General features: G+C 54.3%; 1 protein-coding gene across 23 annotated transcripts in view; it reads right to left on the bottom strand.

The window, feature by feature from the left end:
• ZNF618 (zinc finger protein 618) overlaps positions 1 to 25,945 on the bottom strand; it is a 184,299-nt gene that overhangs the window by 48,929 nt on the left and 109,425 nt on the right. For 22 of the 23 annotated variants that reach the window (XM_081803419.1, XM_081803422.1, XM_081803428.1 and 19 more), the window contains exons 3-5: positions 15,923 to 16,182; positions 2,964 to 3,041; positions 2,330 to 2,368 (exon numbers count right to left, since the gene is read on the bottom strand). In XM_081803419.1, coding sequence (XP_081659545.1) covers positions 2,330 to 2,368; positions 2,964 to 3,041; positions 15,923 to 16,182 — 377 coding nt within the window. Of the gene's footprint in view, positions 1 to 2,329; positions 2,369 to 2,963; positions 3,042 to 6,327; positions 6,424 to 15,922; positions 16,183 to 25,945 lie in introns of all 23 variants that reach the window. The other variant, XM_081803441.1, reaches the window with a different exon arrangement.

Raw genomic sequence — 25,945 nt, 5'->3', positions numbered from 1 at the left:
TCAGAGACAACAAATACTTGGTAAACGTTACCTCACACTGTTTCGGAAAGGGAATCAATGTAACAGCAGGAAGAGAATTGGACGTGGAGCTAATCTTTTATTTTCTTAGCTAAGAGATGGGTGACTGGGCATATGCCTCCATTTCGGACTGTACAATTTTTCTAACAACTAAATCAAAGACCCTGGACTAGAAGGCGGGAGGCCCGGTTTCTAGGCCCACCTCCACCACTAACAAGTTCCACTGAGTTCTCTCTGGGACTCAGTGTCCTCATCTGCAAAATAGGTAGGCTGGACTTGGTAGTATTCTCGACACAACGCTTTTGGCTCCAGGGCTCCACGGTCAGGCTCCTGTCACGAGGACGCCAGGCTTTCTGAGCAGGCGCTGCTGGCCTGGGTCAGGGTAGGGGTGCAGGACTGAGAATAAAATAAAGCACAGTGGCCGTGGGGAGAAAACTCCCTAGGGAGGAAGGCAAAAGTGATGGAAAGACTAAAAATACCCCCAGTGACAGTCCTCTACAGCCAGTGGGCCTCCGGGAACCATGGAAGCCAGACAGAACACAATGGATCATTGAGGTGCTGCCAGAGAAGCCAGGGGCCCAGAATAGCCAAGGAAGGAAAGATAAATAGAAAAGATCTTTAAATGTGTGGCTGACCACAGGCAAACCACGGGAGCCTGAAGAGAAGGAAGCTTCTGAAGGAGAAGGGAGCCAGGGGCTAGGCTGGGGCAGGGCTCAGGGAGGAGGGACAGGCTTACACCGCTTCCTAGCCAGGGTCCTCCGGCAGGTGTCAGGCCTAAGTGAGCCTCAGAACGTCTAGAACACGGAATCTTAGCCTGCCCTGCCTGCCTCTCACGTGATGTGGGAATCCAAGGAGAGAATGGATGGGAAAGGGCCTCAGAAGAAATGCTTTCTGGACCGCGTACAATTAAGGCCCTGCGTTGGCCCACACACCTCCTCAATCTGCTTTGTTATGGAATTTTTTTTGCGGGGGGGGGCGGGGGGAGGAGATCACGTTTATTATTTTTAAAAACCTTTTATGGCAGGAAGAATAGGGGTTGACAAACTACGGCCTGCCCACCCTCTGTTTTGGTGAAAAATTCGTTTCCATATCATCTCCGGCTATGTTCATGCTACGTGGCAGAGCGGAGTGGTGGGGACAGAGATGTCTGGCCTGCAACGTCTAAAATCCTGACTGTCTGGTCCCTACCAAAGAGTCTGCTGACCCCGACGCAGAAAACTGTTCAGCTCCTTCAATTTTCATAAACCAGAAACACCTTCCCAAGGATAACCATGATTTCTTCCAGCACGAATCACTCTCCCAATTTTGTACTTCCTGTACACAGATCTTAGAGGAGGGGCTCTTGTGTTGGGCTCCTTTTGCTAACCTTGTGTTTGTGCGTAATCCACATTGCTGCGTGTAGCCATACATCATTCCTTCTCCCTGCTTCATGCGAACACACCACGACTGATCTGTCCATTCGCCTAGCACTGGGCACTCAGGTGGTTTCTGGTCTGGGGCTTTCAACAGTGCTGCTAAGAATATCCTAGTTCGCAGGCGCCTGGGTGGCTCATTCCACTGAACGTCTGCCTTCGGCTCAGGTCATGATTCCAGGGTCCCGGGATCGAGCCCCACGTCGGGGTCCCAGCTTCCTGTTCAGTGGGGGATCTGCTTCTCTCTGCCCCTTCCCCATGCTTGTGCTCTCACCTGCTCTCTCTCTCTCTCGCTCTCTCTCAAATAAAATCTTAAAAAAAGAATATCCACTTCCCATCTTTTGGTGGACATGTGCACGTGGTTCTGTTGGGGATACACCTGTGAGTAGATGGCTAGGTTCTGGACCTCGGGTTCTTTGGGCGGGGAGAGGTTCCAGCCCCGTCTACACCCATCTGGCTTCTTCTGAGGCCCGCGGGTTTAGATCTGGGGGCAGGGCAAGCAGAACGCTGTCCTCAGATGGCAAGGCCCTGTCAGGCCCAGGCTGGGGTAGCGCACCCAGAGATTAGCGCCCATGGGTGCTCTTGAGAAAAGCCTCGGAAGTGGCATTTCCCAAACATCAGCCCCGAGTTTGCCAGTGAGGGACCCTGGGAAGTGTACCACAAAGAAACATGTTCATCTTAGCAGAACTCAAGCTTCCCCAGGTTATTTGGCCAGAGAACCCGTTACTGATAGAACATGTATTAGCTTCCCCAGGATGTGTGCCATGAACACACTTTGGGAAAGGCTGCTCTGAGGTATCATCCTACAATGTCATAAAGACCCTCTGGCCCCAAAGCCTGAACCCACAGGCCCCTTGGGACAGTCCTGAGGGGGACAAGAGCAAGGGGAAAATACTCACTGCCTTGGGAGGCTCCCTCCCCTGAGGTGGCTTCCGTGTCTGCAAAAAAGAGAAAAATGAGAAGTGAGCGGACTGGACCCATGGCGCGGCCAGTGCCAAAGAGCGAGAGGAGCGGGGGCAGCCGGTGACCCCACCACAACGTGTCCAGGACACTCTGTGCCCATTCACGGCCCCTCCCTGTGCCCCCTGCCATCAGTCAGGCCCAGACCCATTGCCCTTCCTCCCTGTCCCCTCAGCCTCCTCCTCTTCAGAATGGAGACAGCGCCCTGCCCCCACTCCCAGGGCTGCCAGGAGGAGCGCACAAGAGGACATGTGAGCACCTTCCCGGCAGGGGCCGCTCACACCACACAGCACTGATGCACCCTGGGAGGAAGTGGGCCCGTGTGGAGCAGGCAGGGGCAAGAGTGGCAAAAGCCTGGCAACATGTCCTCCCAACGCCCCCACTGGCCCTGTGTGCTCTCCCAAGTAAGGAGGCCTCTTCTCTCCACCTGGGTCTCCACCCTACTGCAGACAGAGTGAGAGGACTGGCGCTCTGATGTGTGTGTGTGCGGGGGTGGGGGGGTCCTGGGGTCATCCACAGGCCAGGCAGAGAATGGGGAGGTGTGGCCCTCGGCTCCCCAGAGATGCCACGCACCTCGGTGTGCCCGTACGTGGGTCTGGAAACAGTTGTAATACTTGTACTTCTTGCCACAGATTCCACACTCATAGGATCCTGGAAAACAGGAAAGAAAGGGACAGCTCAGTCAGTACCCAACACGTGCAACTATGAGGTCCCAGGACCCACAGTGATGCCCCCAAGGTCACCCAGTGGGCTGTCTTAGTCCCAGCAAGCAGAGAAGCAGCAAGGACCAGCAGACACAGCCCCGAGCTGGAAGTCAGGAGCCCGGGGTCTAGTTCCAAGTTTCTGCCCCAACTCTCTAAGTGACCTCGGGCAAGTCACTTCCCATCTCTGGGGCTCAGTTTCCAAATCTGTTAAGACGGAGAAGACAACTCCTTCTTATACTTATTCCTTGAGAGAAAAAAGGAAATGAACATAAAAGTGCTCTTTCAAACTAAGGAATAAATGGCATCCATGGAAGGAAATCAACATGCATTCAAGTAACTTCTACCTTTCCTCCTTGCCAGGATGGGACAGAGGTTAAGAGGACAAACTTTGAACCAGATGGATCTGATCCCCGTTCCTGTTCTGCCACTTACCAGCATCATGCCCTAGGTTATTCCCTTAGACACATTAAGCCTCAGTCTGCTCATCTGTCAAATGGGGCTACAAACACCTACCTCACAGGAGTGGCCCTATATCCCCCCTAGGAAGTGCCCAGCCCTATTAGAGATGCGCCCTTCAGGGAGAGCACCCCCTCCCCGTCCCCCGCAGTCTGCTGAGCAGTTTTCTTGTTCTCTCAGATATACAGAGACCGACACGGTGTAACTGCCTGACTCCAGTCCTCTGCCGGGCGCTTCTCCCAGGAGCTGGGACTGAAATGGCTGAGTTCCCAGTAGGCATTTCGGACAGGTCAAGGCGGAGCCCACGCTTGCAGAGCACACACAAAAGGCCCATGGCAGGAAGCCAAGCAGAGCCCATCAGACCCAGCCTGGCAGGGGCCCCAGGCTCAGAGGCCCTGCTCATCCCTCACGGAGGCCCACGACCACCTGAGTCCGAGCCGCACCCTTCCTAACAGACTGGCCAGGAAATTCGCACCAATACAGAGGCCCTGGCCCCACGCCAGGGTCAGTGCCCTACAACAGCTGAGGCCAGGGGCCTAGGAATCTGCGTTTTTCAAAAGGGTCCCTCAGGGGATTCTGAGCAGACCAGCAACCAGGTTCAGGAACCACTGACTTTAGAGTAAGACAGATCTGGGAGGGGATCTCAGCTCTACCCTTTACTGGCTGGGCCTCAGTTTCCTTCTGGGAAAGAGGTGGATAATGCAATAGCATCTAGGTGAAGACTGGCTTGTTCCTGCCACGAGCCCAGGTGTTCAGTGAGTGCCCGCATCACCAGCTATTTTTGCCTTCAGCCTCTCCTGGGGGCAGAGGCCTGTTTACTGGGTGCAAACTCCAGGTATCTGATTAAGTCTGAGGAGCACCGAGTCGGACTGTCTGCTCAGCTCTGCCACAGCCCTCAGCTGACCTCAGGCACATCCCTTTTCCGGTCTGGGCCTCAGCGGCCTCACCTGTGACCCAGGACGGTGACGCCTACGTCTCACGACCGAGGTCAGGACTAACAAGACACACAGGTGGCCTCGCCGCCTTACCACTGTGGGTCATAAGGTGGATGCTGTCATCCCAACACCAGCGTGGAACCTCGCAGCCTGTTACCCAGTGGTTTTATCCGCCTGAGCCGTGTCTCACAGAGAAAAATAAAAATGTGGGGAGGGCAAAGATCAGATTCCGTATTTCATTGTCTTTAGCCCCGTGATTGGCACACAATGGGGGCTCAATAAATTCATGATGTCCTGCAGTTCTACTCACCTGTCACCGAGTCCTAATGACCCCGACTGCCTTCCTGTGCCTCTACCCCACTCTTCAACGGTTTTTGCCAATTGCCCTTCAACCAACTGAGAATTTATGGAGGCTTTTCAACGTGCCTGGCACTGAAGCCCCAACCATGAGCCAGTCCACGAGCGATCACTGCCCTCCGTGAGAGGAAGCAGAGAGACCACTAGGCAAGGGGACGGGCAGGGTGACGGCGTTACGACAGTGACGTACGGAACCTGGTGGGCCCCAAAGCGAGGGACAAAAGTCAGAGGGGTGAATAGGCGGGAGAGGCGAAAGGAAAGGGGCAGACGGAGGGGAAGGTGGCCCAGGGAAGGGGGAGCCCCTCCCGAGAAGACCAGAGGCCACAGCCTGTGATGAGGCAAAACTGGTTCAGATCTGACCCACTTCCAGATGAAGTCTCTGTGCCCCAGCCCTGCCCCCTCTCTGCCACAGATCTGGGCCTCAGTTTCCCCACTACAGTCAATGACCTAAGGACTTTCTCAAACTGTGTAATAACTGCAGGTTGCAATGGGTCCCCCCAGTTGCCCACTTCACCCTGTTGATAAGCAAGCCAGGTTTCTACTGGCTTTATGGGATTTTTCCCTCAACCCATAGAGGGAGCGGAGGATCCTTGAAGCCTTGCTCCCGGATCTCAACCCACACAGTCTCACAAGGGGGGTAGTCATCAGTCCTGCGCCCTCTCCTGGCTGCCCCCCAGGGCAGAGTGGGGGCCCTCGCCCCGTGCACGGAGTCTCAGGCCTGAGTTCAAGGGCCCGCCTGTCTCCTCACTGCCACTCACCCTAAGACCCCAGGCTTCAGGCGCTCTGTGTGCAGGCGGCTGGGGGTTGCGGCCTGGGGAGAGTGCAGCAGAGCGTCAGCCCACCTGGGTTCAAATCCTGGCTCACTACCTAAGCAGCCAGGGGCCCTGGACAAGTCACGGAAACACTCATGCCTCAGGCTTCCTCTCTAAGCACAGGAAGATGGTACCCATCTTGGGGAGTTGGGAGCAGTAACTCTATGGCTACAGAGCACCGTACCCAGTACAAAACAGGTACTCAGGACAGCACAGCTGCTGTTACTAAGCAGCATTTTCCAGAGTTCTTTAGAACCCAACTTCCTGAACGCAGCCCGGGAAAGATACACCCATGATCAAGCGGGTGGGAGGCACGGCCGTCTTGGGAAGGCGCGGTGCAGGGGGAACTTAGGGACAGGTCCTACAGGAACCTTGTTTAACCCCAGCTCTTCCAACACATGTGGCCACAGAACTCTTTTATAGCCTTGGCTTGTTTCAAAGTTGCAGTCCACAGCAGGTGCTGCCGGGATGGTCCTGATGTTCCAGACTTCCCGATTTCCACAGACTGTCATCCCTCCGATGGCCAAGTCCTCCAGGCCCCTGGCAGGCTCAGATTTGCTGCCCTGTGGCAGTGATGGGGTGGTTGAGCGTGGCCCCTCGTGGCCCTGTCTGGCCATGCCCCCACCCACATGCCGGCCCCATCAGGTCGTCCTGCCCCTCGGCCCTCACGTACCAGATGCATATCTCAACGCTTGGTCAAAAATCCAGGTCCCTGAATAGCGACTTCGCACAGATCCACCGTGGGGGCTGCCTTCAGGCGCTTTTCCATCTGAATTACGTAAGAAATCAGAAAGATCCCTTAAAGTTGGGGGTGTCTGGGAGGTGGGGGAAGGAGCCAGGTGAAGGGGAGGGCTCCACGTCTCAGGTTGGCCAGTCACCTGAGCCGCCAGGGCCTCGGCTTCTCCATCTGCACAAAGAAGTGTGACCAAGATCGTGCGGTCTACTTTTTCAGCGAAGAACCTGTCCTTGCCAGGGGGGCATCCGTATCTCCCCTGGAAGGCTGGGCTATGGCAGAAAAGAGCCACAGGCCCAAATCCCCCCGAAGTTTTATGTTTTCTCTGTATTCTAACGCATGACGTAAATAAAACATAAAATTATCCATTGTATGGCTATTTCTCCCCAAGAGCATTCCAGCAAGATGACCCTATAGGGAGGATATGCCCTGCTTATGCTGTGGCCTGGTGCCCCTCCCCAGCCACAGCCTCTGCAATACCCCAGGGTGGTGCAGGGGGGTGCTAGCGAGCCTTCTTGGGGATGCTCAGCTCAGACAGTCCGGGTCCCCAAAAATGACTCCCTCCCCGGCTCGCTTCCTCACTCTGCTGGGCTCCCCAACTACCCCTGTGTCCTTTGTCACCACCACTGCCTACTAAGTGCCAGGTGCTTAATGCCCTTCATTCGAGCCTCTCCTACATCTCTGCACAGGGCTGGCCTCCGAGCCCGACGCACAGCTGAGGAAGCAGAAGCTGGCCAGGTGTGCAGCCACGTGGCCAGCTCAGCTCACCCTCACACGTCCGGCAGACACAGGCGATTATCATCCCCATTTCTCAGATGAGGTAAGTAAGGACTGCAGGGACCACACATCCGGCCACAGGCGGCTCAGACTGGCAGTGATCGGGAGCCAGTGTATGTGCCGGCCATACCTCTGGGAAAGGACCAAGAACAGATGGTGCTTGTTAACATTTACCACCCACTGGGTGCACCCAGGTCTCATTCCCGTCCTCTATCCTCCCAGAAGTCCTGGTGTGCTTGGGACAACTCCGTACCCAGTTCACTGATGAGCGTGAATGTTCTAGGGGCCAGGCGGTCCAGGGTGGGGGCTACTCAGCTAGTGGCTGGCCAGCCTTCAGAGCCACCCTGCTGCCACCACACCAAGTCACCTCTGGATGCCAAAGGCACTCGGGCTTCCCCTTCAGTCCCAGGGCTCCCCCGAGTGCTGCAGGGCAGCCGACCCCCTCCCACTCCCGCTTGCCCCGCCATGTCCAGTCCTGCCTCGGGACTCCCAGAGTCCCCTATCCCCTCTCAAGGCTGCCAGGGGCAGCTGACAGAGCATGCCAGCACACGGGAGCCAAGCCTCTTCCTCTCCCCAACCCTGTCACTAGTGACGCAAGAATCCACAGGCCCTGAGTAACAGAACCTGTCTAGCATTTCCCGGAAGCACTTGGCAGACAGCCTGGCTTAGCTCCCTCCCCAAGAGCGCAGGTCAGACCAGGTGAGGCCAGCTGGGACCAGGGGGCTCTAGTTGCTGAGGCCACGTAGGTGAGAAGTTGGGAAGGCTCCGGCAGGGAAGGCTGGCCCTGAGGACAAGCAATGAGGGCAACAAGCCTCAGCTCTACCATCTGCACCCAGCTAGCTTCAGACAAGCTCAGACACCTTTCTAGATACACAAAATGCAACGAGACAGAAATCCGGAGCAGGTGAATGAGAAGACAAACACAAGAAGGTGGGGGTGCCAAGAAGCACCGAGCCCTCTTGGTTCTGGGACCCAGCAGGAGCGAGGCCCAGAGCCTGCTGGCAGACAAGGGAGCTGGAGAGGTAAATCATGGACAAGTTGGTTTCCTGAGGCTCTTAGGGCTTGGACTCAGACCAAATGTCTTCGGGACCAGGGTCTTCCAAGTAAGAGTACAAATCGCCTGGGGATATGTGAGCACAGGCAGTTTTAAGACAATCAATACCCCAATCATCAGCTTTCAAATATATTCTTCCCTAAAATCAATGTGCTGGAGATGTAGCGGTGGGAGGGGAGGCCCCACTCAGCTGGCTCTCCTCACCCACCCCCTGACACGCTACAAGCAAGACAATTCCTTCACCACCACCCCGCCATCGGGGCTGCCCATCTCACGGCTCCAAGCAAGGAGGTGATCCCAAGTATCGGAGTGAACCTAGAAAGTGGGCAAAATCTAACACCAGGGAACAACGCTTTTTGTGAATCGTGTGATTTCCAATTCTTTACTCTCAACGAAACTGAAGAAGCATCTAATGGAGCTGTTCGTAGAGAGACCATTAACAACAGTGTCTGATGACAGACCCCATGCGATTTTCAGCCCACAACTTGGAAAGAGTTCCAAAAACTGAGTGACACTCAAAACTGCACCCATCCCTGGTTCCTTATCTATGGAATTAAGCTTTCTAAGTACTTACATGTACAGAAACCAAAGGCAGGAGTTCAATTAATGCTAAATCTCGTCTCAGCCGTTAACTGTCTACCTTCGGCTCGGGTCATGATCCCAGGGTCCTGGGATCGAGCCCCGCATCGGGCTCCCTGCTCGGCGGGAAGCCTGCTTCTCCCTCTCCCACTCCCCCTGCTTGTGTTCCCTCTCTCGCTGTGTCTCTGTCAAATAAATAAGTAAAATCTTAAAAAAAAAAAAAAAAAAAAAACCTTGATCTGGGAAAAAAATGTTTTAAAAAGTACAGTTTTATGATCCCGACCAATTTTTTTTTTTAGAAATTTCTATTTCAATTTATGTACATCTTGTTGTAGGAGATGAGTGTAAAACAGTGATCAATAAAAGACTCTCAGGCATAAAAAATATATTACATTAGGATAAAATCCTGCAAGGGAAGTGGACTGGAAATACGAGTTCAAGGAGAGAAAGGGAAAGATGTAAAATTTCTGACTGCTAAAGATGAGCCTGTTCGCATGTTTTTTAAATGGATGATGGCAGATATTAAACAGCAGTGGCTTTGGATTCTCTCCGATACATTTAGAACAGTGGTTTCACAGTTATAGTTCCAAGATGACAGGTTTTTTTTACACAACACTCCAGAAATTAGATCCTTTGCAATTATTTAAACTTTGGATAAAACTGTGAGATGTCAATTCAAAAATACGAAAGAATATATACCATTTCTTAGGAGGCGATGAACACAGAAAGGTGAAAGCCGCTGGCCTTTCGGGTTCCCAGCACTCCAGATGGACCTCCAGACGTGTCAGTGTCCTGAGGCTCCAGCTAATAGTGCTGATAGCTGTTTTGCATTTTCTGCCTCCCCACATAAAAAAATGCTTTCGTACCTGTTACCTCCCTCTGTCCCCAACAAGCCTCCTGGAAAGACAGGCCGGTGTTCGTACACCCACCAATCAATGAGGACAGCATGGCAAGGAGAGGTTAAGGGTCCTGTCCAAGACTGCACCGCGGGGCAGATCCTGGGTCTCTTGGATTTACAGCCCAGGGGCCATTTCCCGTGGGGCCCTCCACCCAGGACCCCTTCCCACCTTGAACCAGCAGATGAAGGGCCAGCAGCAAAGATAAGACCTGCCTGGGAGGGTGGCCAGAACCCCTCCTTCCCTAGCGGCTGCAGCAAAGGGCTGAGCGTTGGTTCTGGCAGGCTCGGTGCAAGGCCTGCCAACCACCCACTGAAACAGGAAACTATCAGCTGGCGCCATGGAGCAGGACCTGGCACCTCGGCTGCTTGCCTTTGTCACAGCCCAAAATCCACGTGGCCGGGTCTGAGTGGCTGGCTGCCTGCCCTTCTGCTGCTCCTTCCAGAGCTGTGGTCGAGCCGCCGCCTCCTTCCCCTGTGCCTCCTCCCTCAGGCAGTCCCGCGGGCGTGGAAACGCCCTTACCCCGTGGTGCTCAAAGCTCACTGCTTAGAAACGTCCGTGTCGTCCTCCATCTGATCCTTGACTCTGCCCCCTGCAGCCCGTCCAGTGACTTCCAGGACAGAACTCATGCCCTCACAGGCCTGTATCCGGTTCCAAACAGTTCCCACAGTCACAGAGGCCTTCCTGTTACGGAGCTGAATTCACTGGTGAAGCCTCTGTATCAGTCGGGGCCGTGCAGAACGCGTCCACTCCTTCCCCTCCCACTCCAACACTCCAATGCTTCAAGCCGAGCATACTTCTATCCCCTCATCTCCCTTGCACTCCCCCCTTCCACCGGCCCCTGCCCCCAGTCTCCTCCTCCCCAGGACAAAGAGCCCTTAGCTCTTCTATGGGGTTCCTCGCCACACTAGGAATGAACTCTCTCTTAATGACATAAGCAGGTTGGCCCACACCCCTCATCTGAGGAGGAGCCCTGCTGGGTGGCCTGCTCCCTCCGGAGGCTCCTGTACCACCGGTCTCCAGGCACCTGCCGCTCTTCCTGGGCTCCCCTCGTGCGTAAGCTCCCCAGCATTAAGGACCGATGGTCTCACCATACAGAGAAGAGCACCCACGGCTCAGTAGTACCTTCTGACCACTATGATGGGATCTGAGCATCCTTCTCTCTCAGAACCAGGAAATGCTCCCAGGACTGGATGCCCTGACTGTTCTAAGGCCAGCGTGCCTTGTCTTTACCACCTAGGACAAGAATGGCAAGCAGGTTTCCACTTCCTCCTTTCCAACTCTGGCTGACCGGCAGTGACGTCTTGGTGGGCTGCGTTGAGAAGCATGCTGAGGGGCACTGTCGCCGTCCGCGGTGATCAGTGAGCGATGCCTGCCGGTGAGCGGGAGCGGAGGTGGCAGCAATAGCAGCACCCCATGTTCAGCACTCCTCGTGGGGTCCCCGAAACGTCCAGTGCGGCGCCCCCACTCCTCGGCGCTGCTGTGCAGAGTTCCGCGCGCAGCTTGTCGGGTGGACACCGGCCTCTGTGACCTCACTTCTTTCCCTTCCGGTTTTACCCAACAGGGTCATCGAGTTCAGGATCACCTCGGCTCTTCTTGCTGAAAACCCCCACGTTTCCCCCACACCGGCTCCAATGGAAGTGACGTTCTAAGAGCAAGAGATCTCTTTCTTTTTTTAAGATTTTATTTATTTATTTGACAGAGAGAGACAGCGAGAGACAGAACACAAGCAGGGGGAGTGGGAGAGGGAGAAGCAGGCTTCCCACCAAGCAGGGAGCCCAACATGGGGCTCGATCCCAGGACCCTGGGATCATGACCTGAGTCAAAGGCAGACGCTTAACCGACTGAGCCACCCAGGCGCCCCCAAGAGATCTCTTTCTTATCACAGAACTTGCGGGCAGCCGGGAAACTGAAGTCCCCACTGCAAGCTTGGCAGCCAGCCTCCTGGGCACTGACGGCCGCCCCCTCCCAGCCTGAGAAGCTGCCAAATGCCATCCATGGGTCCAAGCCCCGGCTCCTCCACAGGAAGTGCGTCGGATGAGGACTGTGCCACTGCGAACACTGATGGCTGTTACAGGGCCAGTGAGGACCTGGGGGTGGACACGAGGTTCCCGCACGGTGCAGCCCTGAGTGACCATCGGGAACACTGTTCTATTCAGTAAGAGAGGCCGGCTCTGAGCCCTGAGCGGGGCTGGGTGAGCAGGGCACTCGGGGGCCCCCGGCTGCACATGCTTCTCTGCCCAGCGGCCCGGGAACATGTTCATTAACTCCATGCCGCCCAGCCTGTGCGGCACGAGTGCATTTAAAGGGATGGCTCTAACCAGCATTCGGCCCCTGGCTCTCCCTCCTTGTTTTCCTTCCAGGTGGGAGGGGGTTGCTGTGAGGTGCACCGACCCTTCATGAAGTGCAAGAAAACATCACTGATGTGCTCTCTGGCCCAGAGCCACTCTTTCTCCTTTCGGCTGGCCTCTGTTGGCCCCGCTATAAAATGCAGGGATAAGGGGTGTCAAATGCATAGCATGTGGAGCCCCACTGCCCATTTCCACAGTCACGGCAGACATTAATAATCAATCACGCTTAACCACGCCATCCCTTTAGAACCTTTAACACAGAACCCCTAATAAACAGCAGCAAGTACTTGGACTTGGCCCACAGGATAAAACCTACTTGCCATATCGAGACCAGCTGAATCCGAAAGGCTCAATTCTTTTACATTGATTTCTTTTTTTTTTTTTTTTAATGCTTTTCTTTCCGGGTACTGAGGCCAAGCCAGATTTCTCTGAGCCTGACCCTTGGCAGAAACTACACCCTCAAGGAGGAAGGTCTGCCTTCATGGATGCAAGATGAGTCTCGATAATCAGCAGGGAATGTCCAGGCCCTGCTTTGGTCCCGGCTCCAAAATGGCGGCTCAACTCCCCCTTGCCACTGTGGCTTTACTCCTTTTTCATTAAGAGTCTGTGAAAGGCGGTTTACTTAGAAACGTCACAACATACTCAAAGTCCCTGGATTCTAGGGAGGCAGCACTAGGAGGGGCTCCAGGGACAGGGCAAGTTGCCCTGTTCAGATGAGACAACGGAGGCTCAATGAGAACCCACGTCTTCTGACACCTCACCCAGCGCCAACTTCCCCGACCCATTTTTTCTCTACATCACCCTGGCTTATTTCTTAGGATTTGGAAAAAATGCAGAAACTATTACTACTCTTCCCACTTGAAGAGGTACTTGAAAGAGGTACTCTTCCCCCTTGAAAAGCAATGCTAATACCCCTGATAAAAGCGAATCGTTTACCAAGTACAATGCTGAGTGCTTTATATACATCATCTTACTGAATCTTCGCCTCACCCCACGAAAGGGCAATTGTGAGAACTGAGGCACAGAGAAATCAAGTAGCTTGCCTGAGGTCCAACAGCTACTGCATCAGAGAGCCAAGATTCACTCCCAGACTGAGGACCCGAGCTCATTCTCCTTGCACAACGCTGTTCTCTTCCACTGCCTCTTTTGATTTGCACACCCGTGAGGTGGGGACAGGGAGCCTCACTGAACAGAAGAGGACACTAAGGCACCGCAAAGCCAAGGACCCTGCTGCTGAGCAGCAGCTGAGCTGGAAACCAGCGTCCGTGGCTGGCATGAGGCCCTGAGGCCTCTCGCGGTGCCGGCAGCCGGCCCAGGGAGGACTCCCCTCCAGCATTTCCCTAGCACGGCTGCTCTAGGCCTTCCCCGCCGAATCCCGACTGCTGGCTCCATCCCGAGATTCAGATTCAACTACCCTTCACCGAGCATCTACTGGTGAAGAGGCATAAATAGCTACTGGGTCCAACGAGTCTTAAAACACACACCCCAATGTGAGCAAGGGCACGTCCCCTCTTGGGTTAGCGGACACATTCCTAGTGGCTAACATGGTCTGTCCTTGGCCCCGGGGAGCGAATACTGATGGAGGAAGGCCAGACACAGGCTCCTGAAAAGGCCCTTCTTCCAGTGGGCACTGGGCTAAGTTGCCCATGCTCTTCACCAAGTACTGCTGGTTCATCCCAATTCTGTCACATGAGAGAATGGCATTTCCAGGCCACCTGAGGTTGGGTGGGGCCATGTGACTGATGTGGTCAATGACAGGGAGGGGACTTAACTCTTCTCCCCTCTGGGCTGCAGCAGGTAATAGGTAGTGTGAGTCCCCCCCAGAGCTTTCTTTCCCTCTGTCCCTTGGCCAGCAGCATTTCATATACTGGTTGCTTTTAGCCTGGGTCCAGAGCAGAGCCCCCAGATGACCCACAATGGACATGTAGTGTGACCAAGAAAGGAACCTTTGTGGTTTTGAGCTACCAAGATCTCGTTACTTTCAGGATCTTTTGTGACTGGGCCATAACGTAGCCCCACCCTGACAGTTATGGCACCAAAGTCAATACCGCTCCCTAGAAGCCGGTACCCTGGCTGGACACTGTGGGGTGGGCGCAACGAGCCCAGAGACACAGATCAGACAAGTCCTGATGCACCGACCTCCAGGGGCTCCTAGTCTCGTGGCAGAGGCAGGCACAGACAAGGTCCCTCTAATCTAAAACAGATAATGGGAAGCACCCAAGTGAGGGGCAAGGTAGAAACAGAACGCGCTGACCAGAAGAAATTCAAGAAGGCTTCTGGGATGAGGTGGCACTGGAGCTGGTCTTGAAAGAAGAGCTGGATCTGGGCATGTGGACATGGGCAAAGGCATTCCAGGCAGAGAGAAGAGCACAAGCCAAGGGCAGGAATGCTGTGGAAAGGCAGAGTGTATCGGAATGAAAGGTCCAAAAAGATCATAAATAAGAAATATGGATCAGGTTATGGAGGATCTTGATACTATGGCCTTGAGAGCTTGTTTAGAGGTTCTAAAGCAGAGGAGCGCAGCTACTCATATACCCTTGACTGAAGAACGGTCCTCCTTGACCCTACACACAGTGGGGAATCCCAAGTTTCTAAGCAGGGAGTGACACAGTCAAGGACTTATTTTTGCCAAAGCCCCTGGCAGCCAGAGTGGAGGGCAGGTGAGGGCAGAGAGACATAAAGGCACAGCTATCAGTGGGAAGACACAATGACCCAGCTGGGGCTGACAGTGCACAGAACAGCGGAGGAACATCGAGGAAAGGGAGTATGGACGGGGCTGAGTCCCGGCAGCTGGGAAGAAGGGGCAACAGGACTCGAGTGTAAACTCAGGGACACAGACACACGGGAAACTCCATACAAGGCCCTGCATGCTGACATGGGACATGAGCCCAGAAGTCTGGAGGAAGTGAGCCAGAGCTGGACCAGGGAGGACAGGGAGAGGGGAGGGAGGTGGCAGCATGTCTAAGAAACATGGAGGACCATGCGGATGGGGAACAGACCAGGCAAGGCCTCAATGCCAGGGTGAGGCTCGTGGACTTTATGTCACAGACCAGGGGTTGCCAACCGGTGGCCACGGAAGGACTGTGACCCAAAGATAGGTTTTGTTTGGCAGATTTCAAAAGTCGAATTAGTCACCAACGCTTAAAGCCAAAAGAATGCACATCAAATGTCTCCCTTCTGTCATGTGGCGTGTCCAGAGATCCGGCCACACGGAGCCCATCTCCCACCTGGTTACGAGGCGGAGGAAGACTGAGTTCCTCCATATATGTGCTGGGCCTCGTGGGCATCTGAGTTTGTGACCTTGGCAGGGGTGCAGGCAGCCCCTGAGGGGAATCCCCAAGGGGGGCGCAGAGAGGACTGCTAAGAAGCTTGTTTCCCCAGACGTCCTCTGAGCCTGGCCCAGCCCAGAAGGGGCCGGGGAAGGTGCTGGTCTGTCACCAATCTGATCCGCCTGGGCACCTGCTCCAAGCAGGACTCGCACTGGAAGCTGCCTTCAGGAGCCCGTGGTAAAGCCAAGGAGAAAGAAACGCCGACAGGCATTTAGGACAATAAGCAATGTGTCTGTGCTAGACCCACCTGCGGAGCATGAGAGCCCCACGGCATGAGGGATTCACCACACCTACAGAAAGTTCCAGGCATCTGACCTGAACAAAGTCTTAAAACACGGACAGAGCTTTGGCACATCAGGTGGAAAAGGAAAGAGGTCCAGACTAGGACTGCACAAGCAAAAGCAAGTCTAAGGAGCCTAGGTCCTTCCCTGAGGGCAGAGGGGAGCCACCAAGGGCTCTCTCAGCCAGGGAGAGGCAGGCCTCTGCTCTTCAGGATTCTTGACCCCATGCCCCGCCCTGGTCCCAGCCCCGACCCTCTCAGGCACTCACCAAGGGTCTGCTGGTTGCGGACACCACCGATCACCACGCAGATCTCAGCGGGCACATCACCTGTCCCGTCCTTGCTGACCGCCTTCTTCTCCTCCTTGGCCTCCCCCTGCCAGATCACCTCCTGGATGTAGTCATCAGGTAGCTCCGTCTTCACCTTCACCTCCGTCATCGTTCCCTGCTCGGCACTCAGCGAGGCCTCGGCCGGCGCAGGCTCTGGCCCCTCCACCTTGGTGCTCTTCTGGCTGCGCTTCAAGCGCTCCCTGGGAGAGAAGAGAGTCTGCTCAGTGTGGACCCCGTGCCAGCCCCCAGACCCATCTGGGAGCCCACCAACCCACGCGGTTGCATAACGTTTAGCTACAGCCCCACTTCTCCATGAATCTCACCTTGAAGCACACGGCCCCCATGGCAGCCCCTCGGGGTCTTCCTGGGAACCCAATGTGCTCAGAGGAACACAGTTTGAAAATGACTGGGCTGGTATGGCTCCAATTCCACCCATTTCACAGATAGGGAAGCTGGGACCTAAAGAGATCTAAACTTTTGTAACTGGAGTTACAAAAGACCTTCAAGGAAGGGTAGCTCTGGGTGGTTGAAATCAGTTCTTCGCAATCAATGTGCATATAAATCAGCTGAGATGGTTGGTAAAATGCAGATTCTGGTTCAGCAGGTCTGGGGTTTAGCCTGAGCTTCTGCTTTTCTAACAAGCACCCAGCCAGAGCCAGTGCCGCTAGTCTTCAGTCTGCACTCTGAGCAGCAAGGGTTTAAGTGATGTGTACAAAGTGCCTGGTGCTGTTCCCTTCCCTCCTTGGCAGAAGGGCTAGAGATTCCATCCAAGCTCCCCCCCACCCCGTTCCCATCTGACAGACGGGCAACTACAAGCCAAAAGCCTCACTCAGACCAACACTCTGGCCTCCAGGTAGGTCTTCAAACATCCAAAGACATCCTTTAAGGCCATGAGCTCAGTGTTGAGGCGGGCAGGGCACCGGTTACGAAGCCTCCTTTATGAGGGGCAAACCACGGCCCAGAGCAGAGCTGGGACTTGCCCAGCGCCACACACAACACTGGGGGCAGGCCACGGCACGGAGCCAGGTCCCTGCCGTCTCCTGAACAGACGGTTCGGTGGGACTCTCTGTGTTATCCTAAGGGCCTCCCCCCCCCCCCCGCCCAGCCTTCTGGCATGGGGATCATCATCATCATTCCCGTCTCTGAGGTACGGAAGCCAAGGTGTGCAAGAAGGGGGAGATCACATCACGGTCCAGCCTGGGGATGTCACCCCGTCACGTCCAGCCCTCTCCGCGGACTGCACTTTAAGGCCCAGGCTTGAGGCACACACAGGCAAAACCCACTAGCATTACCAACTGGGGCTCTGTGGAGATGCCAGGCTGGGAGGCAGAGACCCAGGTTCTGACCCTGGGTCTGCAGTGGCCTTGCTGTGGGACTATGGACAAGACCTTGCTCTTCTCTGGGCTTCAGCGGCTCCATCCGTCATCAAGTGCATGAGTTCAATCACATTCACGATTCCTCTCAGCTCTGAACTTGCTCTTGGGCTGGGGGATTGCGGAAAGAGAGGAGGAGGGTCCCAGCTAATGAGGAGGGAGTGAGGAGAAGGCACTGGGGAGGTGTCATGGCCTGAACTGGGTCCCCCCACCTCCCCATTTTGTATGGTGAAGTCTTAAACCCCACCACGACTCTAGCTGGAGACAGGGTCTTTAAGAGATAATTAAGGTTAAATAAGGTCATAAAAGCAGAGCCCTAATCTGATGGGGCGGTGTCCTTAGGAAAATGGGAAGAGAGAGCTCTCCGTCTCCTCGCCGTGGGAGGGCACAGAGAGAAGGTGGCTGTCTGCAAGAGGGTTCTCACCAGAAAACAACTGTGCTGGCACCCTAATCTCACACTCCCACCCTCCAGGACCGTGTGACAATACATTTGTCCAAGCCACTCCATCTGCGGTCTTTCACAGTGGCACCCCGAGCTGACTAATACACAGGCCCCAGAGGACAGCTGGAGTGAAGAGGCAGGCTGGGGGGGACACAAGCCAGGAACCAGGGCCGTCCTGTCAACCACCTCCTTGCTGGGTGACCTAAGCCAGCTGCCTATAACCTCTGAGCCCCAGGTTTCCCATCTGCAAAACGGAGCTAATGGGACTGTCTGGGAGATTTCAACCAACTAACAGAACACACAGCACAGTGGCTGGCCTGTAACATCTAACGAGACACGGCCACCATCACTATTATTAAGAATGACAAACCCTACAGCATCTTGAGCACTCACTGGGCCTCCTCCTGATGTGTCTGCCACACTAGGGCTACCTGACACCATGCAAGCATTTGCCCTTCTCCGCAGCGGGAAACATAAATCAGGATGGTTCGATCGCCTCCGTGTTCATTTCTTCTACTGATTTAACAAACCCTGAAGTCACTTCCTATGTGCCGGGGCTGTTCTAACATACTGACTTTTCATCTCGGGAACAACGGGGGAGGTGGAGGCACTGAAGACGAGAAATAACTTGATCAAAGTCACATGGGTAGGAAGACGTGGGACCAAAACAGGATGCAGGCATCTTGATTCTTAGCCACGGTGCACTGCAGCTGGGGGAGAAACCTGCAGGGGGAAGCCTGCCCACCTGCCCCTGGGGCAGCCCCCACGTCACCCACTCTTGACCTTTTGCATTCCGAACAGACTCAGAACCAAGATGCTAGTGGGAGAGCAGGGCTTCCTCCGAGGGGGCTATCTTGAGCTAGAGCCCCCTTGCTGAGGACCAGCACTCCCTGGGAAGGGAGCAAGCCTACCTAAAGTCCCCTGCTTTAAAGTCGTCACAGGGCCAAAAAGCCTCTTAGCTCAGTGAGGCTCCAGGAGCCACAGGACCAGCAGGTCTGAGAGATTACCAGGGGGCAGCTATGGCTTTAGGGAGGGAGGACAACCTGCCAGCCTGCCACAGAAGGGGACGTCCTGGGGGAAATAGGGGAGGGCTCCCCGGCACCGGGGCACCAGAACAGAGGTGAGCAGACAGCCTGGCAGGAACAGGATGTGATGGACTCAGACGAAAGGTTCTGAAGTCGGACAGTCCCACGGCCAATTTCAACTGCTGCTCTCAAGCTGTGGGTTCTTGTGCAAGTGACTCCAATCCCCTTTCCATGCCTCAGTCTTCGCACCCATACAACCGGGACAAACACAGCACCTGCCCCCCAGCGCTCTGATGCAGAGACAAGGCAATGTCTGCAAGGGACGTGGCCCCCGTGGAGACATTTACACAGGTCTACTGTCTCATATGGGGTGCAGGGGAGGGAAGTATGCAGAGGACACAGGGGAAGGGCCTGACATGGTACAGACGTCACTGCAGGGGCTGTGGAGATTGTACCTCAACAGGGGTTCAAATCCCATCACTACCACATCCCGGCTGGTGACCCTGAGTGAGCCTATCTCCACATCAGTGAAGCAGGGAGCGCCACGTCCACTCAAAAGGTCTTGTGAAGATCAATCGCAAAAACGTAAATCCAGGACCTCGTCCAGAGCCACTCACAGAGCAGAGATGCTCACGCCGATGGCGACAGCTGACCGAGTCACTGAAACGGCTGCTCCCTGCCTGAGACCACGCGGACGCTAACAACCAGTCCACGGGGGCGGAACTCGGGGACCCCGTCGGAGTCTGAATGCCGGCCCATGAATCTCAGGGGGGCTGCCGCGCAGGCAGACAGCTGAGAACTCACCCTGGCTTGGCCCTGGCTCGTCCTGATCCTGACTGCACAAAGGGTTAAGCACCAAGGACAAGGCAGATGCGCTTCCAGAACAGCAAAGAGGCCCCCTGGAGATGAAAGGTCCAACCTGCCTGCCCTCCCCGCAACTGAGGTCACAAGGAGGGAAGGGGACAAAACAGACTCCCCCTTTCCTCACTGCCGACCTTCAGAAGCTGAGCCTGAAGGTCTATGAGCACTTGCCCGTCCCACCTGAACAGACTCAGTGTCCCTTCCTGCTCTCAAGGACCCCCCCACCCCGCATCATGATGTCCTGGTGGGAGAGAGGAGTTGTTGGAATCAGACAGGCTGGGCATCCACACACCCTGTGACCTTGGGCTAGACCGCCTCTCTGAGCCTCAGTTTCCTTGTCTTTTACAAGAAGGACCATGATCCTTGCCAGCGTGGGAGTGGGAGACGAGCCAGGGAGCAGGGCAGAGTGGATTTGCAGGGATGGCAGCTGCCATGACAATGTCATTGATGCACAAGGACACCCCCGCCTCTGGGAAGCCTTCCCTGCTTGCTCGAGGGGGGAGTTAGACCCCCTTTCTGAACACCCATCTGGCCCCCAAGGGAGACGCTTACACTGGGAGCCACGGGAGCCAGCCTGTCGCCCACAGGCAGTCCTTTCAACGGGACACCCCCCCAGCCTTGACGGAGCCAAGGACACTGGCAACTTCTCTTCTCCCGGCTTCATGCTTTAGATTTATAAGCCCAAATGTTGCTTTTCTCGGGTGCTTTGCATTTAATTAGGTGTCCTAATAACAATGGAATCACTGAAGTACTTATATCACTTTGAATTAGTGGTGCAGCATCTTCTAACTTTTTTAAAAAAATTTTTTTTCATATATCATTTTTTAAAATAGAGCTCATTATTTTAATTATATCCATTTAAATGTACAGTGGAGCCCTTGGATATTCTCAGCACGAATCATTAGGTATATTAGTGAAAAAGCACTCGGAATCTATCTCCATGCTGACACTCCATAATCTATTCTATTTGTGTCGCTGTAAAATAGATTTATATATAGATAACTACAAAATAGTTGCTCAAGATATGCTATGAATTTTATATTTAACCTGAGTCACACTTCAACATAAAAATCTAAAGTCGGGCACTAAAAGGATATTTCTCTGTAAGTACATACCGTCTGTGGCCACTGGTTACTGCTCAGGCCAGAATCCCAAAGTGGATCCCTGCCCGAGGACATCCCCAAGAGCGCTGACCCTTCATTAAGGCAATGGTTCTCAAAGTGTGTTCCTTGGAGGCCTAGGAGTTCCACAGCAGTGGCCCAGAAACACCCATGAGGCCCGAATAAAGAAGGTGGCGTTGAATGGGGCTCCAAGATCCCTACTCCCTCTTCGATTTTAGCCTGATATATGTATACATAGGCTTCTTTCTCCCTGTCGTGGGGTATATGGTGCCCCCGCACCCAAGATATGCCCACGTCCTAATCCCCAGAACCTATGAACGTGACCTTATTTGGAAAAGGCTCCTTGCAGATGTATTTAATTTCAGAATCTTAAGACGAGGTCACGGTGAATTACCTAGGTGGGTCCTAAATGCAGTGACAAGGGTCCTTATAAGAGGCACACAGGGGCTATGACGGGCAAAACAGGGGACAAGGCAGAGAAGAGGAGAAGGCAACATGACCACAGAGGCAGAGAGTGGAACTATGCAGCCGCGAGGCGAGGAATGTTACGGCCACCAGAAGCTGGAAGAGGCAAAGAATAGAGTCTCCCCCCACCAGAGCCTCCAAAACTGGTTTAAGCTCCCCAGTTTGTCACAGCAGCCACTGGAAACTACTACGTGGTGTCAGACTAACCCTGGAGAACTAGCTCCACGGCGATGAGTTCTGCAAGCCGCTACCCTCCACTCCCCTCCATTTTCTTCTGCTTCCTTCTGACTCATCCCCAACGCTGCGTGTGGCCCGTCCGACGTGCCCGCACAGCCTGCCTGGGAAAGTTTCAGAAGCAGATCTCTTCCTCTGGGTTTTACCAGATGGTTCTTCAAGTGCTTCGACCCAGCCCAGCCCAGCCCATCTGGCATTCACGAGAGCCCTGGAGCCAGATGCAGAAACCAAAGCCCCACACAGGGCTGGAGTCTGTTTGGTTCACATCCGCAGCCCAGCTCGAACATGAGGCCTGGGGCATAGCAGGAACTCAATCGACCTTGGGAATGAAGGGCATGCCCAAGGTCACACAACTTCCAGTGACCAGAAACAATGTTTCTGACTCCTAGCCTGGTGCCCTTCCCACTAAGCCGGACAGCCTAAGACAGTGCAACCAAACAACGTAATCAGTGGATCTGGGGACCAAAGACAAAATGCCATCTCTGGCCACGATGGAGGAAGAGTTCCAGGGGATGCCATGTGGCCAGGAGTCAGACAGCTTTGTTTCTGGGTGTAATTCTCCATCACTGCACCAAAAATGCTAATGCTTGAAGCTCTACCAAGTCACAGTAGTTATGAAGGTTCTCAGCACACTGGATGTCATCTTGCCCTTGCGTGACTCAGTTGCCCCATCTGCATGACAAGTGCGCTGGAATCTGAGGCTGTGGTAGAGGCCAGACCTCTACCCAGCAGGGTGTGTGCACCTCCTTGCACAGGCTAGGGGAGCAGTGCCTCCATCTGCGCCCCAAGGCTCGGCCTGAGGACCACCCCACCTCCTGCAAAGGCTCCTGCTTACTCACCCCAGTACTTCAGCCACCTGAAACAATGTGAAGGGTGGGTGGAAAAGCTCTAATCACAGTGTGTAAATGACTCAGTTAACTCCCGCTAGAATAAAACTTCATTTAAAGACTCCACTCATTAGGAATGAGGGTTAAGTAGCCTCAAGCTGAGCTTAAATACACTCTCCTCGAATGCATGGATGCACAGGGTGTTAAAGGAACTAACACACACCTAAGCCATGACCTCAGGGGCCACATGCACCCTGCTGCGGAGGCTGACTGCTCATCAAGTCCTCCAACGCTATCCCTGTGCCCACCTCCCGATCATCTAAGTGCCGCAAAGGACTCTTACCTATTCACAGGTGTCAGCAGGCCCCTCCTTGGCAATGCTTCCAAGTCCAATGAGGTATGCCTCCCCCATTCCACCAGGGCTGCTCTTCCCAAGGCCTCCCGTGACCTCCATGTTCCTAGAGCCTATGGTGCCTTCTGGTACTCAGCAACCTCGGATGATCCTCCCTGTCCCCTTTGTCCAACTCTTGGCTCCCTTTGGTTCTGTGCTCAGCTGGTGGGCCCCCTACCTTCTGCTCCCTTCTCTGTCTTCTGCTGATTCCTCTTCACCAATTCTTCACCCTTATATGCTGACATGCCCCAAGGATCCGTTCTAGAACCTCTTCTATCTTTATCCACACTCACTCCCTAAGCGATCTCACCCAGACTCAGGCTTTTAATTATTAACGATGTGATGATGAATCCCAAATTCTGTCTCCAGCTTGGGGCTCCCCCTGATCTCCAGACCTACACACACAGCTGCCGGCTGGACACCTCCTCCTGGATGCCCAAGAAGCGCCCATATTTAACAGGCTCCAACTCGGAGCTGTTGCTACAGCCCTTCCCCCAAGTCCAGACAACAATCCTGACTCCTACCCCAGGGTTCTTCCCGCTAAACCCTGCAGTCCACGCCGCCACAGTCAAATAACCGCACACTTCTCGATTTCAGTTAGGAGCAATTCCAACCCTCCAGCTTCTCAGGCCCAGACTCTAGAACTAACCTGTCTTCCCTCTCCCTCTGTCCATACTAATGAGTCTATCGGCAAATCCTGTCACTTGGTCCAGAATCTGACTACTCCTTACCAGCCCCTGGTCCCAGCTGCCTTCCCCGGCCTCCCGTCCTGCTCTCAACCACAGTCTCCCGCTCCTACCCCTGCCCGACACCCCGAAGTCAACTTTCAACACAGCAGCCAGAGTGACCTTGTTAAAGCAAGCCAGGTCGTGTCACCCCAGGCCCCAAAACCCACTACAGTCCCACACCTCACCCAGAACAGCAGCCACAGCCCTGACCCCCGGGGCTCCCTGGGACATGCCCCAGGAGCCCGCTGGCCTCGCCTGCTAACACACCACCTTGTGGCCACACCAGTCTCCCTGCTGTGCCCTTAGCACATGCGCCTGGGGCCTCTGCCCCTGCTCTTTCCTCTGCCTGGAATAACCTCCCCATCCCGGCTGCCCTCACGTTAGAGCTCAAACATCCTACAGCCTGTGGAGACATCCCGGCTGCTTGACCTAAACCACCACGCGGCTCACCCCAGCCTTCCCTACCCCCTCGCCCCGTTCCCTGCTTTACTCGTTCTCCTCACGATTCACCCTACATTTATCTACCATGTTACCGCTCATCCTCTTCACCGTCTGTCTCCCTGGCTGGAACGTGAGTTCCGCGAGGACAAGGACTTTCTCTTGTCCATTCCCTGTTACATCCCCGCACCCACAGATGCACCTGGCACAGGGGAGGCCATCAGTAGGAGCCTGTTCACGGAAGGCGCCAAGCAGTGAGTCTGGAAAGGCCGGTACGAGCGCGGCCTTCGGGGAGTCCCTCTCTCTCCCCCTGACCCGCAAAGAACATCGATGGTTTAACTGCGTCAGTTAATGTTCAGAACCTAAGATGGCAAGGCCCAGCCCCTGGCCCTCGGTATCCCACAGCCCGGAGATGTTCCACGGGAGCCACATTCCAAACAGTGAAGCTTATTCCAGAAGGGCCACACACTTATCTTGCTCCTCTCCAGCGGGAATTTTCTCAAATGTAACGCACTCCTCCTTCCTCATGAAATGCCAGAATAGGGTAGCCTGGGGATGCTCTGACACCAACTCTTTCTCTTCTCCGGCTTCGCTATTATTAACATGTAAGGACACGAAAGGTGAAGGTGCCCAATGTGAGGATCTGTCCTGCAAGAGGACACCAACTCTCGAGGATGCAGGCCGACTATGACGAACATCGCTCGGCAGACTCGGGCCCTCAGGGCCCAGGACAGGGTGCTGAGCTCCCAGGGTGGCTGCTTCTCTGACACCCATCCAGAGCCTGCAGCCTCACCCCTGTGGTTTCTGGGAATGCCCCCCTCTGCTTCTAACAGGCTCCTGCTCTGACTCTGCCCTCTGATTCCATGTGGTTGAGCGAGTCCTCCAAGCACCAAGGCTCTACCCCACCGTTCGTGTATCCCTGTGCCTGGCCCCTAGCAGATGGCAGCTAATGTCTGCTGAACGACACACACAGAGAACCACAAGAGGTGCGTACGTCAGCATGAAGGTGGAGGTGATTACGGCAATGATGTTGTAACGAGGGGATTGAGGACAAGAGCCACTATGGCATCCTGAGCGGCTGTGATGTGCTTCCCCCCAATCCCACACCCGTGCACCATCCCACTGGAGGCCTGATATATGCTAGGTAGTTTTGCTTTAAGATAAGAAAACTGAGGATCAGGGCACCTGGGTGGCTCAGTTGGTTGAGCGACTGCCTTCGGCTCAGGTCATGATCCTGGAGTCCCAGGATCGAGTCCCACATCGGGCTCCCTGCTCAGCAGAGAGTCTGCTTCTCCCCCTGACCCTCCCCCCTCTCATGCTCTCTCTCTCTATCTCATTCTCTCTCTCAAATAAATAAATAAAATCTTAAAAAAAGAAAACTGAGGATCAGAGACACAGAGCGACTTTTTCATGGTCACACAGCTTTCTAGTGACAGAATGGAATGCACCCAGATCTGCCTGAGTCCAACAACTGGGCTTTCAATCATTTGGATGATTGTTTTCCCTTCTCAAAAGGAGAGTCGATTAAAAAAAACAAAAACAAAACACTTGTTGAATGAATGAACAAAGTCATGCCTAATCGACCAGAAACTCCCAAGAGATGGAGAACATACATACCCCCTCGTCTCCTCCTGTGTCCTCAGCATCCTGACGACACAGGGCACATCATAGATGCTTAACACAGTAATAGAGAAATGCGATAAAACTAAGGCATGAGGCTGGAAAACAGTATGGAGGTTCCTCAAACAGTTGAAAATAGAGCTACCATATGATCCAGCAATTGCACTACTGGGTATTTACCCCAAAGATACAAAAGTAGGGATCCGAAAGGGTACGTGCACCCCGATGTTTATAGTAGCAATGTCCACAATAGCCAAACTGTGGAAAGAGCCAAGACGTCCATCAACAGATGAATGGATAAAGAAGATGTGGTATACATATACAATGGAATATTATGCAGCCATCAAAAGGAATGGGATCTTGCCATTTGCAACGACGTGGATGGAACTGGAGGGTATTATGCTGAGCGAAATAAGTCAAACAGAGAAAGACATGTAT

Source organism: Leptonychotes weddellii, chromosome 14, assembly GCF_054177405.1.
Source record: "Leptonychotes weddellii isolate Sample4059 chromosome 14, ASM5417740v2, whole genome shotgun sequence".
Classification (NCBI taxonomy): domain Eukaryota; kingdom Metazoa; phylum Chordata; class Mammalia; order Carnivora; family Phocidae; genus Leptonychotes; species Leptonychotes weddellii.
The sequence above is the reverse complement of the archived record's forward strand: the minus strand, read 5'-3'. Positions and strand labels throughout refer to the sequence as shown.